This window comes from Vidua macroura, chromosome Z, assembly GCF_024509145.1.
Source record: "Vidua macroura isolate BioBank_ID:100142 chromosome Z, ASM2450914v1, whole genome shotgun sequence".
Classification (NCBI taxonomy): domain Eukaryota; kingdom Metazoa; phylum Chordata; class Aves; order Passeriformes; family Viduidae; genus Vidua; species Vidua macroura.
This window is the reverse complement of record NC_071611.1, coordinates 22,041,312-22,057,762: the sequence shown is the minus strand read 5'-3', so window position 1 is coordinate 22,057,762 and position 16,451 is coordinate 22,041,312. Positions and strand designations below refer to the sequence as shown.

General features: G+C 38.1%; 1 protein-coding gene across 6 annotated transcripts in view; it reads left to right on the top strand.

Moving 5' to 3' along the window:
- KDM4C (lysine demethylase 4C) overlaps nucleotides 1-16,451 on the top strand; it is a 255,205-nt gene that overhangs the window by 226,065 nt on the left and 12,689 nt on the right. For 5 of the 6 annotated variants that reach the window (XM_054004325.1, XM_054004330.1, XM_054004328.1 and 2 more), the window contains one exon: nucleotides 2,307-2,477. In XM_054004325.1, the coding sequence (XP_053860300.1) occupies nucleotides 2,307-2,477 (171 nt within the window). Of the gene's footprint in view, nucleotides 1-2,306; nucleotides 2,478-16,451 lie in introns of those variants that run through there. The other variant, XR_008441497.1, reaches the window with a different exon arrangement.

Here is a 16,451-nt window from a genome sequence, read left to right as displayed (position 1 = left end):
ATACAGTGTTAAGATTTTCTATCAGGAAATGTTTTCTGGGACATGCAATCAGTTATAGACTGTACTTGTGAATATGTTTTTCTGAGAAATAAATTAAGAATCCTATGAAGATAATATACTAAAAAAAAATTTCCTTGAGCTAGAATGCTTTTCTGGGTTTTATTACTTTTCCTAATGAGAAATGGCATTCCTTCTCTGAAAATTGTATCATTAAATGAATCTGCATTGTCTCTTAAAATATTGTAATTTTCTCTCCATCTTCTCTGAAGAGTTACATCTTCTTTCACAGAAGATTTAAACCTTTTAATAGAGCAATATCTCCTTGGGTTTCTGTAGTATAATACTTTTCCTATTCTCTCATAGAAATAAATCAATTAATAGTCTCTAATTTACATGTGATCCACCCCTGCCCCCACCAAAAGCTGAATAGGATAAAATAAAAAAATTGAAAGATAAATAACCATGTATGTTTACATATGTTTCAAGATGGGATAAAACATGCTTACGGACCTTTTATTGCTCCTATGATAATATCAGTTAATTGCTATTTATGTAGTTAATTTTTATACTTAGTCTGTCTATAGACAGCTAAATTGAGGAAGAAATGATTTTATTATACATATAATGGTTAAATAATACATGAATATGTTCAGAACATTATTTCTAGAAATGCTTTAGGAACTTCTCTGGAAATGCTTTAGGAACCTCATTGAGTTTTACTATCTGAGGTGACCTCAGCTAAATTCTACAAATGTCTGTGACAGGCAGAGCTCTGACACATAGACCTATAGTGTACTCCCTATAAAAATGGCATAGTATATTTGTACTTGGTATGCCCTTAGTTTTTAGGAGCAGAGAGGTTTAAAAATTATAAATCCTTTAAATAGATCCAAGAAGAAAGCCCAATAGTGACAAGAAGTCAGTGCAAAAACAGAAGTCTTCAAGTTTAGGGTGGATTTTTCCTCTTACACCAAAGCATTCACTTTACTGCTAGTACTCGAAATCTAACTAAAAAAACCTGATGCTGTTCTTTATTCTCTTCAATTCTATTGATAAAAATCCTCCAGCTTTAGGATTTTCCAGATTTTTATGAGACAGTTTTAAGACTATTATATTGACTGAAGAATTTGCTGCCTTTGAAGGTTTCAAAAGCAGTGCTAGGAAATTTGATGATTGCTTTAGTGTGGACTGTGTATAAAATTATTCTTTTACAGTTTATATAAACATTTCTAATAAAAATATTTTATCCTTAGGTATTCCAGTGCACATACATCTTACATAACCAGAAATGTTCAACTCTTTAGGTGTAGCCAAACTCCCAATAGCTCCCCTTTGTATAATAACAATAGACCTTTGGGAGATATTGAATAGTTAAGCTCATAGGAAAGAAGTGCCTTCTATTTTACTTGGATAAGAAGATACTGATTTTATATTTTCTGGTGAAGAAGGTTGCTTTTAAAGTGAAAGGTTCACAGGGTTCAACAGTAGTTGGGGGCTGAGCTGTAACAGTTGACTGCATGGTGTGAGCTTCTTAATGATCACCTTCCTACAAGGTTCCATTTTTTTTTTTAATATTTATAGAATTCATCAATTAGTTATTGATGTAGAATTTTTGCATAGTTTAAGAATGCTGCTAGTCTTCTGATTGATATAATTAGCACTGGAGAATTATAAGTGAAAAGTGAAAAAAAATATTGTTACTGATATACTATGCAAATAACTGATGAAGAATGGTCAGTGCTGTTTGAAGCTTTAAAGCAAAAGCTCTGCACAATGGGGGTTAAGAAGTTCCTCACATACACTGCTGTAGACAGCTCTGGCAAGAGCTGGATATGCGTTTAGTTATTGCATCTCACTGGGCAACATTTCATTCTATTATGTGGAATCATACAGAAATCCAGTACTTCAAAATCTCATAATTTAAAAATAATCACAACCATACTCTTGGTTCTTTTCCTGAAGACACCTGATGTCTTCAGGAAAATTCTACAAATTATCCTGCACACAAAAATAACAAATTTTCTAATTATATATTATTAATGCAATGCAGAATAGTTTTAAGGCATCAGTTGCAGAAATATGCTTTGATGTAGTATTCTTCAGATGTCATTTGTTTTCCTACAAAGTGGAGAAATTTTGTAAGTGAAAGAAATTATCTTAACATGATTGAATTAAATTAATTTAATTTGAAGTTTTTATCTTGAGTACTCAGCTGTTATCGACCCTGTTTTTACATCAATAAAATATTTATGAGTAAGCTGGTATTTAAAATTTATTTTTTCTTTTAAATTCTTCTTTTTTTCAAGAGAGCTAAAGTATGTGGGAAGGCCATTACAGTTGGGCAGACTGTCATCACAAAACATAGAAATACACGATACTATAGTTGCAGAGTCATAGGAGTGACATCTCAGCTTTTCTATGAAGTCATGTTTGATGATGGCTCCTTCAGTCTGGATACTTTTCCTGAAGACATTGTAGTAAGTACTTTCTCAGATTCCTATTCATTCTGGTTTGTTTTCTTGATTTTTTGTTTTGGGGTGGGTTTTTGTGGCATTTGATTGGTTTTCTTTTTTAAATTAGAGAGTTGGAATCTCTTGAACTAATTCTTATGAATTTGAGGACATAACATTTTAGTATTTAGTTCATGTTTGTTGCTTTAACTGCTGAGAATGATTATTTTCTAATGGGCTTCCAAACTTTGGTTGTTCTAATTAGTCTTTGCCATTTGACCAAATGAATCAAGAGTAATCTTAGAAAATATTTTAATTAAATAAGAAATACATATTTAATAAAGAATATGAAAGAGGGAATTCCATATATCCTTCTATGTCACTTAGAGATAACTTGTAAAAATTCCTTGCAGAATAGAAAACTTCTGCTGTAATATGAAGAACAGCTCTCAAGAATCTGTTCTAACAACTTATTTACTCTTCCTGATATTTAGTTTGTGAGATTACTTTAGTAATGATAAAAATCATTAGGGAAAAATAATAATTTATTTATATGTAGTATGGTTTATTAAATTTTCAAAAGTCAACTGAAATTTTGATTTCCCTTATGCAGTTACATAAAATACCATGGCTCTTGTAACTGTTAAAAACCACATTGTGGACTTGGCACGTATGAGCAAAATTTGCAATTGGACAAAGATTCTGTTTTCCCTCCATGTTTGCAATGAATACATTGGATGTTAAGCTTTGTGGTATGCATCTAGTGCCCTTTGACATCTTTCTCATGATGTGACTCTAGTCCTCATTTACCTTCATAATCCTCTTGAGTCTTTTATGTGTTAAGCCAGTACTTTTGGTGTACTTCCTACTAATTTCCAGAAGTTAAAGCCTCCAGTAACCACTCATAGGCAAAAGTGCTGTTTGTTGCAACATTACTTTTCACTTAGTCCTGTTCAGTATGTAGAGGGGAAGAGCCTGGCTTACACAGGAGTGCCAGAGAATGCTGGCTTTGCAGCTCAAGGGATACAACTCCTAGAAGCGCTCCACATTTTTCTCCTGTGAAAGTCTTTGAGCTCTTCTGCTTTCTGCAGACCTAATATTTTCCTGAGAGAAGCATTATCTGATAGATATATCAGTGGAAATGATACCGTTCTTAGAAGCTTCTTAGTTATTGAAAAGTCTGGCATCTTTTTAAAATATGGTACTTGAGAGGATGCATTTCAGATCAGTGTTTACCTCCCAATGGTCTGAATAGAAGTCAGTCACCAAATCTCTCTTACACATTTTTGAAAATTTGTCCTTTAATGCAAAACACTGCAAAAGTCTCCATTAAAGATCAATGACATTCTGATTTAGGATGATCAAGATACTAAGTAACTGTGGCTATATTGTTGTTAGAAACCCCTTTTGTAAATACCTGCTGCATCAAGGATCTGGTAATACAAAGATGAGGAACTGCTTGTTGTCCTAGTGGGGGAGTCTGATCTGGAGCTCAGAATAAATGTAATCAGGTCTGGATATGCCTCAGTGCTTCTCAGATAGTGGATGAACAACATATAATTGTTTGATGGAAACACCAAACTAATTTCACATTCCTTAGAGAAATGTTGCTGTGTTTTCATTGGATAATATACCTGCAGCAGTTACTGGAACTGAAAAAAAAAGTGGTTTTTTTCTTCTTCTGAGACTAAAACTTACTAATCCATGCAACGTTCATATCAGGTGTTAGTGCCATTGGGAGGACTTGTTCATCAAATCTGGTGTGAAGGCAATGTTGCTGCCTATTGAAGAACTTATTTTTCTATTCTGTTTTCACTTTTCAACCAGCTCACAAAGATAGCAGGAGCTTTTTGCTCTTCCAGTATGTGCTGAATCCACTACCTAATTTCAGCTCAGCTAACAATAAATTAGAATTCCAAAGCTCAGGCACAGTGATTTATTTTTAAGGAGGAAGACAGGTAGCAGGGAAAGTTCGGTTTTGAAGCTTCATGAAACTCTGCATTCAATAACAACCAAATCAGAGTATAGATTGTTCTTTTCTCATATGTATTTCTCTTGGTTTGTGTTAGCATTTACTAAATAAATGGTTTGTGTTAGCATTTACTTACTAAAAGGTGGGGAATTATTAAGTGTTTTAATTATGGACACATATTTAGATTTTTAAATTTCAACATTATTTATTTCTTGAGTGTTATACATGATTTCTTAGACTTAAGACTCCTCAATACAGGGTTTAAACCTATGAGTTAGTTGTCCAATATGCTAACCAACCCGTTTTCCTTCAACCCAGAAGGTGTAAGAGGTGTAAAGAAGTGTATAGATACAATTACTTCCTGGAAGCAACAGCAGGACAAATTCCTCCTGTAATTCATGGGAAGACTTCAGTAAGGGGGACAGTACATGATATCTTAAAGGACATGAGATGACAACTTTCGCAGTTAATGATGCATGCACACAACTAGGGAGTGCATATACTGCAGTCCTGAGTAACTGATTCCAGCAGACAGCATTTATGTGCCACTTGTCCAAGCACAGCACCAAGAACAGTACTGTTCTGACCAGTAGGCCAGATGTCAGTTCACAGATTATGCATCAGGAAGTTTTTCAGTTCTTTGGTCTCATCATTTAGGGAGGGTATCCCACAATTTTTTTTTTGTGTTTTGTTTTGTTTTGTTTTGGTACCCAATGGCTATGGCACTGGCATATTGTAGCATTCTGCTAGAAGTTATTACTCTTGATATATAGCTAGAATATTTGTTTGTGTATATATTGTGGCTGCCAATATGCTTTATATACATATATATGTAAGATTTGTATGAAGTTGTTCCCATGTTACCTTATTAAAATCAAGAAGAACAGTATGCATGTTTAGGGGGAGATAGATACTACCATATTGTATTGATTGCAAGGAAGAAAAAAGATAATTGCAGAGTGAAGCATGCTTTGAGTCTATTGAGAGGTCTGATTACAGGAGAGCTGAGCACACATCTCCTGAAATATCAAACATCCTTCCAAGCTCTTGCCCCCTTAAAGTGTCCTGGTCCTTCAGTGATGAGTTTACAGATAATTCTTTGATGTCATGGATTCACCTTGTGGTTATCAAGAAAACTAGGTGAACAAAAATGAGTGTAATTGCTGCCATGACATAACCACACTGTGTTTTAGTTTACTTATAAGTGTATAAATGTTGGTGTTATATATTGAGAACGTGACGTTGCACTGTGGGTATGTCCAGAACCCGAAGAAAATTTACCGATTAAAATCTATAAATCAAATAACATTGTTTTAACATGGTAGCTTATGGAATGCTGCTGTAATTATTTCTTAAAAGCAAGAGCATCTTAAGTGTTGATGAAATGAGATGTGTTTGGAAAAACAATTGATCCTATATTCAGGAGTTCAAGAAGATTTTTTGCAGAACCACGATTTGGCAATTTTCTGAGGTTCTGATAAAATCCAGAAGGCATCCTCTTTAAAAAATATGTATTAGTTCTGGTTAAGGCATTCACCATCTCTGCATGTCTTTTGACTGCAGCCAGGGCTCTTGACTCAACCTCTTCCCTGGGCAGCCAGTTCTAGTGCTAAACCTTCACTAGGGCAACCTGAGGCCATTTTCTCATATCTCAGATCACATCACAAGGCAGCACTTGTTGCCTGGGACAAGAGACTAACTTGCACCTGGCCTATATTCTCCTTTTAGGCTGTTGTAGAGAGTAATAAGGTTGCCCCTGAGCCTCCTTTTCTCCAGGCTAAACACCCCCAGCTCCCTCAGCCACTCCTCACAGGACTTGTGCTCCAGGTCCTTCCCCAGCTCCATTGTTCTTCTCTGGACATGCTCCAGCACCTCAATGTCTGTCTTGTAGTGAGGGGCCCAAAATTGAACACAGGACAAATCCTCAGCAGCTCTGAGTACAGGGGGACAATCCCTGCCCTGGTCCTGCTGGCCACACTATTCCTGGTACAGGCCAAGATGCCTTTGGCCTTCTACAAACTGGAATGCTGCCTGGGGTTGTTGTGACTCAAGGGCTGGACCCAGCACTTACTGTAGTTGAACCTCACACCACTGGCCTTGGCCCATCAATCCAGCCTGTCCAGATTCCAGATCCCTCTGCAGAATCTTCCCTCCAGCAGATCAACACTCCCACCCAACTTGATATTTTGCAATCATGTAAAATGACTGACCGTTCATTTGATCCTGTTGTCCAGGTCATCAGTGAAATTAATGAACAGAACTGGTCCCAGTACTGTGCCCTGGGGACCACCAATGACCACCAGCTCCCAGCTGGATGTAATTACACCCACTACCACTCTGACTCAGAAGTGGTACTGACTCTGACTACCAGCTCAGACTTCCAGAAGTTTTTTTACCTAGTGAACAGTGTATCTGTCCAAACCACAGAAGCCCAGTTTCTGCAGGGGAATGTTGTGTAAAATGCCATTAAAGGCTTTATGAAAGTCAAGGCAGACAACATATACAGCCTTTTCCTTTCCTACTAAACTTGTCATCTTGTTACAGAAGGAGATCCTGTTGATTGAGCAGCACCCGCCTTTCACAAACCCCTGCTGGCTGGGCCTCATTGTGTCATTGTACTGCACATGCTGTTTGATGACACTTGGGATTATCTGCTCCATGGCTTTCCTTGGCACTGAGGGAAAGTGCCACCTTCCCTGGCACTCCGTCTGATATGCCTGTAGTTCCCTGAGTTCACATTTTGACCAACCTTGAAGATGGGTGTAACATTTGTCAACCTCCATTCAACTGGGACCTCCCAAGTTAGCGGGAACTGCTGGTAATTGATGCAACATGACTCAGCAAACTCTTCCACGAGCTCCCTCAGTACCCCTGGGTGGATCCCACCCAGTCCCATAGATTTGTGTGTGTCTAAGTGGTGTAGCAGGTTGCTGACCACTTCTGCTCCCTACCCCTGTCTTAAAGCTCAAGGGACTGGTTCTCACAGAACAACTGGTATTAAAGACTGAAGCAAAGAAAGCAGTTAAGTCCCTCAGCCTTTTCCTCATTCTTTGTCACTGTGTTTTCCCACAGCATCCAGTTAAGGATGGAGATTCTGTTTAGCGTTCCTTTTGGTGTGAATGTTTACAGAAACATTTTTCATTGTCTTCTATGGCAGTAGACAGATTACATTCTAGCTGGGCTTTGGCCCTTCTAATTTTCTTCCTGCATAACCTCACAACATCCTTGTAGTTCTCCTGAGCTGGCTGCCTCTTTTTGTTAAGGTGATAAACTCTCCTTTATTTCCTGAGCTCCAGCTAGATCTCTCTGTTCAGAGATAATTTCAGTTCATTTTTGCATGTGTCACATTACTCCGTCTGACATTTTCTTTGATTTTTTTTTTTGTCTACCAGTTCTTTTTAAGTGGATGCCACCTTATCTTGAGAAAAATTCAAGCATGAGAAAAGCACCACCAAGCAGTGAAATTTTTAACATACCAGCAGTGATACCTGAATCCTTAACAGAATTCTGTTGATACTTATTGCAAGTACCTTCCTTCAGCAGTGGACCCAAGAAGGCCCTCAGTGTGAAGAGAAAATGAGGAGATTAAACTCTGTCTTTCTGTGTCTATCAATACTTTAAATTTGCCACTCTCAGGAGAGGGAGGAACAGGACTCTGACAACCAAAGTACGTTACTGAAATTATTACAAAGGCTGCAATTTTTTAGTGTGTGCACCTAGATTTTACAGCATCTAAAACTGTTATTCCCTGCTTTATTTGTTAAAAACAAACGGACAGAAAAATCCCCACAATTTAGTTACTAGTATCTGAAGAAAAACCAGTCAGTGTGATAGCAATGTAGTTTAAGAATCTGTTAATGAAATAAACTGCTAACAATAACCCACAACTTTTTAAAGTGAGGGACTTCTTTGCAATCCTCTACGATCCTAGGCAACAAATGCTCACTTCATATCCTACAAAATTATGAAAAAAAGTTTTGATATCCTGTGACGCACACTCTATTGTATATGCACTGTACACATGTACTCTATACACTGTGCCAATTCTACCTGCTTTGATTATCATGGACTTACTGAGGTTTTGCATGATCCTTCCTGGCCTAGATACCACTTGCAGGGGTTCAAAACTGCAAATGCATTTATAACCTTAATAATTATGTGAGACAATTGGGATAATTTACAGGTGAATGAGATAGGATGAATACAGATTGTCCTGAAACAATTGGGTATTATTAAATAAATGAGAGACAGAACAGATTTACTTCATCCTCCTTTGAGATGAAGAACAAATAGGATTTAGCTGGACAGTTTTTCAAAAATTATTTCCTCCAGGCCAGCTAAAGGGAATACTAGTAGAAAACCATAATGTGCCATTATTTTGGTGGGACTTTTTACATTTGCAGATTAGAAAATGTAGCTCACTTTCGAAAGCTGTGGGTGTCAGTGCTCAGGATGTAGTTTCAAGAACAAAATCTTGTTTTCAGGAGCTTCTCTCTAATGACTTTGACTGTGACTAATGACTTCCAGTGGTGAAGGAAGTGTGAGTCTGCAGATGTGATACTCAGGCAGCTTCTGAGTATCTGTTATGCTAATACATTTGCCTCTGCTTTTGAAAAACCATACTTCTTGAACAATAGACATTTGGAGATACTGGGCTAGAACGTAAGTCTTGTGAGCCTATTTAATTTCCATCTGTATGTAAAAATCCAGAAGTTTTGATTCTAGCCTAGTAATTCCCAAGGGCTGGGTTCTGACAATCTGTCTTACAAAGAAGACACGTTACTTTTCTTCCGTCAACCTTGTCTGCCATTATAAATTACTGAATTCCTGACTAGTTTCCAGCATTTTTTCCTAGTGATTTCTCTTCTGTATACCTTTCTCTCTTTATGTCTTCTGACAACTCTTTTCTACTTGTCTACCTGTTTTAATCAAAGTTTTAAATAGTAGTGTTTGCTGCCTTTTTGTGAAAGATCCATTTGACTGCTGGCATACAATAATTGCTTATTGTTCAAGTTTTATTATAATGGTATGTAAATCTGTAAAAATTGGTAAGGAAATTAGAATGGCTGAATTTGCACATTTTCTGGCAATTTGTAGATTTTGGGTGCACTCCAGTACCACCATCACCAGTAATTTCTGAGAATATGAAGTAGGAATGTAATGCATTTCTGAAGGTAGCAAGAACAAGATTGTATTTGGCATAAACTTAGTCAAAAGCTGTGGGAATTGTTTTTGTGATGTGGGAAAAGAGACATAATGAATTATAATTGGTTTAGAACTTTCTAAAAGGTTTCTTAACTGTGACATTGAGTCTATAAACTGAATAATGTGCAATTCATATTGGGCTGGTACAATTGTGTTTTGCAGCTTTACAATATTGCTGTGTAATTGAACTCACTTCTCAGCAAATTGTATGTTGTGATTGTTGACTAGTAATCCTGAGAAATTTTGGAAAGCAAATTTGAGACCTGCATGACATGTCTCAGAAAAAACTTAGGTTTCTTTTTCTGGCTTGATCGATTTATAGAGATTGTGTAGGATTTGGGTTTCTTTTTCTGGCTTGATCGATTTATAGAGATTGTGTAGGATTTGGCATTCTTGTTCTGTGAAATACTCCAATAATTTTAATATTTATATATGTTATGAAGAATTTGCTTTGAGTTTGTGAACAAGGAAAAAAAATTTTAACACATTTTTGTAGTTGCAAACTTTTCACTAGATTTACAAATGCTTATACATAGAATGATATGGTTTTTACATGTAAATAATTGTTGCATCATCTGAATACTAATACAAATTAATTCCTGTTTTGAAAACTGTGCTCTTTGTAAGTTAAAATCAAGCTATTTCAAAACCAAGGGCTAGGTCTAAGGCTGGAGATTGAAGGGTTTTATTCCATTGTTTAACTCTTGAAGCTACAAAGCATCAACAGATGTAATAGTCTTATTTTAATCTAAAACTTGTTGTACAGTACCATAACTCTTGATTTAAGTGAGTCACTTTCACTTTATTATGGAGAACACAAACATTTTTTCTGTTGCTCTTACTTCTTTGTCTCCTATTACAGCAGAAAGACAGGCAACTTAGTAGATAAGCATAAAAAATGAATATTGAACAGATTATAGGCAAATTAAAGCCTCAAATAGAAGTATTATCTTTTTACCATTTCCTTGTAGAATAGCCTTTCTGCTTTATGATGAAATGTTTTATGGATCCTTAACAATAATGATGTTAGATGAGTTGAAGGTAATGCCTTTCAGGAGAGGTAATGCATAATGCCTTGCAGGAGAAACAAAATGGAAGATAAATCATTACTTTGCAGTTCATGATAAGATGGCTGACTTTGCAGTGAGGCAGGTGAGAGAAGAATATATTACAACGTTTCTTGTGTTTGCAAAGACAATGTGTGTCCTTGTCTGAGACCACAATGAGTACAGTTGTGATGAGCCTATGGAACATGGTGAAATCACTAGAATTTGCACAGGAATCTTTGAGATGAGGTGGGACTGCTGGGATTGAGATAGGAGTGTTATTTCACCTCCCACCTATTTTCTGAGGAAATCCAGGAATTGTAGGGTTTTTTCATATGTTAGTTTACAACACTGTTGTGCAGAAGAAGGTTATTACTGGATTTACTGGGGGTCAGTGGAGGAAGTGTTGGAAGACTCATATTTTCCTTTATGTCTGTGTTGCATCCTAAGGAGGGGGCAGGAGCAGCACATGAACTGGTCTTTGTACTCATCTGACTCTTACTGATTTACAGGGAGCAAATATACAGGTGGGCAGGATAGGAGGCACTAGTGTAGCGTTCAGTCTTATCTGACTCGAATGTAAGCATAAGATAGGATTTTCTGCTGCACTGCAGAAGCCTTGTTCCTCATAGCTAATTAGACATCCAGGTGTCCTTGGCAACTTCAGCTTCCTACTGCTAACACTCAGTTTTGTCCCATAAGAGTATATTGTACCCTTTAGTGTCCTCTCTACTGTGCCTTATTTTGATGCCCAGTGCCACCCTGGACATCCTAAGTCACGTTCTGCAGTGGTTTGAGTTGTTGTCTTCTGGGCAATTATGTGTCTATCAATTAGCATTATGCATGAATTTGTATTATTGACACTTCACTGAAAGACAATGCAATGGTTAAAACAATAACTTTCTAAGCTGGATAGAAAATAAGAAATGTTTAGATTTATGTGCAAATGCATGGTCCCATTTATATTCCAATTTTCTTGTGTAAAAGCATATATTCACTTCATAGGAGAACATTCAGTAATATTTTAAAGACAACGTATTATATGTCAATTTAAAGTATTTTTATACTCCCATTTCATTATTCAAAGCTAAATTTGTTGAATTACAGTAACTATTCTGTTAATCTGGTGATTCCACTGAATTTATACCAATTCAAACCCAGAACTGCACTCCTGGGAATCAGGCTTTTTCTTTCAAATGCTAATACACTGTGTAAATTGCTGTTCCTGTTCAGATAAAAATCTGACTGTGACAAATTAGCTACCACTCTCCTTTCCATTCAAATTGTCTTGGAATATATGAGACCTAATTTTGTGTTTCTAAAAATTTGCATCAACTAGTATATACTATCAGCTTTGGAAAGAAAAACAGTTTGACAGTTGAGATTAGTGGTTGTTTCAGAGAGTTTCCACAATTTGTTTCTCCACTTGCACTTTAATGGTGTTAGTAGATATATTCAGTGTTTGCATTTGTGATGTGGTATTTGTCTGTATGGCCAGCTTTTCTAAATTGGAGGTATTGGTTGTAATCACATTAGTCATGCTCCTTTTATGAAACAATCACCAGTGAGCAGGACTGTGGAAGCTTAATCACTACCATTCCTGTTGAAAGTTAATATTAGCTGAAAGAATGTAGACAGAGAAGAAAATTTGGATGAAGTTCTTTTGCAGAATGGCCTTGGAAAGGTCACTTCCTGATGGTATGGCCATCTTGCGCTTGCTTCTGCACTCCTTGTTAAACCATCTTCATCTGTTTTCTGTTAGTACAGGAAGCACTATCTCATTATGTGTACCCTAGAAGCAATGAGATGGGGTAGTAATTTTAACTCAGGTCCTAATTTAGGGGGAAAATTTAAAAGCTAATCCTGCAGTTCAGCTGGAGTAACCATGAGGACCATTTCTGTGCAAAAGCCAAATAATCAGGCCTGGATTTTTCTTTCTTTTTCATGTTTTAAGTCTAGGGACTAGAAAACTACTTGAAGTCTTACCAGTAAAAATTGTATGTAGTTAGTGTGCTTTGACTGTGTTGTGAGAAGTTACTGTTAATTTTGTGATTAACACAAGAATAGTAGTTTGTTTTAAATTGAAATGAATGTGTTATGAATTCAGTTTACTGTAAAGTGAATTTCAGTTTCTCAAATATAAGAGGACAGAGGTTTTTGTTGTTCTGAGTTTTGGAGACCATGCATTAATTTGAAGTTATTTTTCAGAAACCATGACATTTCTAGGATAAGAGTTAATACAATGGCTTTCTCTGTGCAAATTGTGGTTAGAGAGACTAACAGTAAGGGCTGAACTATTCTTAGATACTTAAGAAATGCAGGGGATGACAGAAAATGAGCAAGTTCTATTTCTGTGATTGATTCTAACAATATGTATAAATTTATGAACACAGCATGATTTAGAGTAAAAATAATATGTAGGTACATAGGAAAGTCAAGTTTAGTGCAATTACAGAATCTGAGTTTTCTCTAGTCAGTCTTTTCAATATCTGCTTCTCTTTCATCTTTATAACCTCAGGGCAAGATTATGAGCTTTCAGTCTGCCAGGAGGAGGATTAAAATATTGTGCTATGGCTCCTCTACAGCAGGGGTGGGACAATACAGAAAGGATCTGCTTCTCTAGGTCCACTGTGGGGCTGAAGCCAAGCTTCTGCTTACCTCTGCCTTTTGCCATTCCATCTTGCCTGATTGCATAGACAAGAGTGTACTGTTAAAAATTGGAAGAACTTTCTAATACAGAAAGCTGCGGCAGCACTATGAAATGGATTCTTACACAGTCTTTCTGGGAAACTGCTGTTGAGTGATTGAAATATGTCTTCCTAGAGGGTTTTGGTGTCATATGATACAGAAATAATGAGTGACTTTGAAAGATGAGAAATATATACAGCTAAAATAACTTTTGCAAATAGTATGTTTGAGCTAACATTTAATCCATCTTTAAACTCATAGCATCCAGGAAAAATAATCCCAGTCAGGTTCTTTGTATTTTTATTCAAATCCATTACCATTAAGTGAAATAATTTATTAAATTTCTGTGTATTTTATTATCTTACTGTGTTTACAATGCCATACAGCAAAAAACAGAAGTATGTACTAGTTCAAAAAACCTGTTGCAAGAGTCACACTTAACCGCTTTTAACCTGGGTTGTTTGTGTGAATTATACCATCAGTGGTATTTGACAACAATTTCATTAAACAGTGGGGCATTCTTTTTGTACCTTGTTTTTGAAACAAAACAAATCAGGAAGTGAAAGCCAGGAGTGTCAAGGAGACACAGAAATGTTTGCTAGGTGACATTGAGGAAAATACCATAATTTGAATACAGTTTAAACAAACAAAAATAATTAATTTTGAATACAGTCTAAATGAGAATGATTTGAAAAATAACAAAGCTCAGTGCTGTGTCTGCAGTTAAACAGATAAACAGTGCTATTAGTATTGGGGAAAAGAAAACTGTAGCTCCTGAGGTTGGTCACAGGATTGGGATTGCTCAGTTAAGACACTCGTGAAGAAAGAGGTCCCAGCCGGATTTGTTTTCTGTCTTAGTTAATGTTTGATGACAGTTGACTGCTCTGTGTTATGGATTTTGTAGAGTCATCCCCCTGGGAAATGGGTGGAAGAATGTTACTGATACAGTAGATTTGAAAATTACTTAACTAGTTTCAAAATAATTAAATTGTTTAGAAAAAGAGGAGGTTATTCTAACTGTCTAAAGGTTTACTTTAAATTTATGCCAATTGATGAATATAAGCCTCAGGTTTATAGACAGTGATATAAGTGTCATGGGTTTGACATTGGCTAAATGCCAGTGTACCCATGAAAAATCATTCACTCATTCTCTTCTGCTGTAGTTGAGCAGAGGAGGGGAAAACAAAAATTTTAAAAAAGGAGGTTCATGAGTTGAGGTAAGGATTGTGAAGAAAAAGCTTTAAGGGCTATTGCATCCTGGGCTGCGTTCAGATTAGGCGTTTTATATATAATGTTAAGTTAGCCGGTTCTCTGTACCCCTTTGTACACCCCTGTTCCCCCCACGATGGTTCAGTCCAGGCTGCCTGCCATTGGAGCTTCCCCACGTCACTCTAGTAGCCACCCCCCATCTCTTCCTGAAATTTCCTTGTCAGTCACCTCATCCCTGCATCCCCATTCGTCCCAGAGCCCTGTGTCCGCCCCTGTCGCGTCCGTTGGTCGCCATGGTCCACGTCACCACCATGGCGCCTGTCCCCATTGGCCGGGAGGGCTTCTGCCCTCCTCGTCCTGTGCCTCCCCGGTCCCAGCGCCACTTCGTCCATGCGGCGCTGGGAGCGAGTCGCGCTTCTCCGTTGCAGCTCTACGCGACAATAAAAACTCTCCAGCCGACCACGCGGACCAAGTGGACAATTCCTTCGCCTCTTTGTCTCGCCCCTCGTGCACAGCAGCAGAAGCGGCCAGCCCCATCCTGGCACAGGGAATGCAGTAGTGCCCGGGAGGAAGCGGCAGCCCTGGTCCCGCCGAGAAGCAGTGCCTTTGCCAGGCTCTGCAGAGCTGCCTGGGACCAGGGAAAGACAACACAACACCGCAAAGGGCAAAACAGGCTCAAAAAATTAAAAGGTATAAAGAAAAAATTAATTAAGAGAATTAAAAGAGGATAATGAGAACTAAAATAAATATTTAGAACACTTTCCCCCCCAACCCTTCTTTCTTTCCCACTTACAGTGCAGGGAGACAAATATGGGGTTTTTAGTCAGTTTGTCACTTCTGAAAATCTTCCTTCAGTTCACTTAGGGAAAGGAGCCTCTTTTGCTATGCCATGGGATCCTTCCCACGGGAGACAGTTCTCTGTGAATTTCTCCAACATGGTCCTAATGTTCACGAGTAGCAGTCCCACCCGATCTGCTGTAATGTGAGTCCCTCCCATGGGCAAAGCAGTCTTCCCACAACTGTTTCTGTGGGTAATTAGTTCATCGGGTGTAATCTTTTAAGGATGAGCTGTTCTAGTTTGGAAGCAAGGATCCTCCTTCTCTATCTGTGGAAGCAAGGGTCTTCTCTCTCTGTTCAAGTTTCCCACTAAATTACATCTTTTCAGCATCCACATGTTCCAGCATGACCATCCTTTCTCATAGGATACGAGTGGACCTCTACATCCCCCCATGCACTTCAAGAATTACAAGGAAATAGTTTGTTGCATTATAGTCCTCATCATGGCTTGCAGAAGAACCTCAACTAGGACACCCAGCACACTTCCTCCTCCCCTTCCCTCCTTTTCACGGACCTTAGCGTCGCTATGTTGTTCTCCCTGTGTGTTTTCACCTTTTCCTTTTTTCTCACCTGTGAGAGAATTGGTGTCTATAGGTTCATTTATTCTCAAGTTGTATCAACTGGAAAGTTTCTGTAGAGTTCAGCAGCACTGAAAGGTTAATCCCAACTGGGCTCCACACTGGGGAATTGCTCTCCATGCTTCTCACTGCTGGTCACGTGGTCCCTGCCCCAGGAGCTGTGCCAGCCGCTGTCGTGCCAGAAAAGCTGCTGCTGCCACTTCTGCCCTTTTGTCTGCATCACAGCTGGCTATAAGTGGCTAAGCGAGTAAAGTTAATTGTGAGCCATGCGGCCACATGGCACCGCCCCAGTCATGCATCCTGGCCATGGGGCCGCTCACAGACCTGGATGGTGGCAGCTGCTTCTGGCCTTGGCTGCTCCCAGCCTCAGTCTTGGGGCTGCTTGCGGTGTCGGGTTGGCCCCTGGCAGCATGGTCTGGCTAGGCCCCGCTGGGATGGGAACTGGTGGCCTTCCCTCACCCCTCCA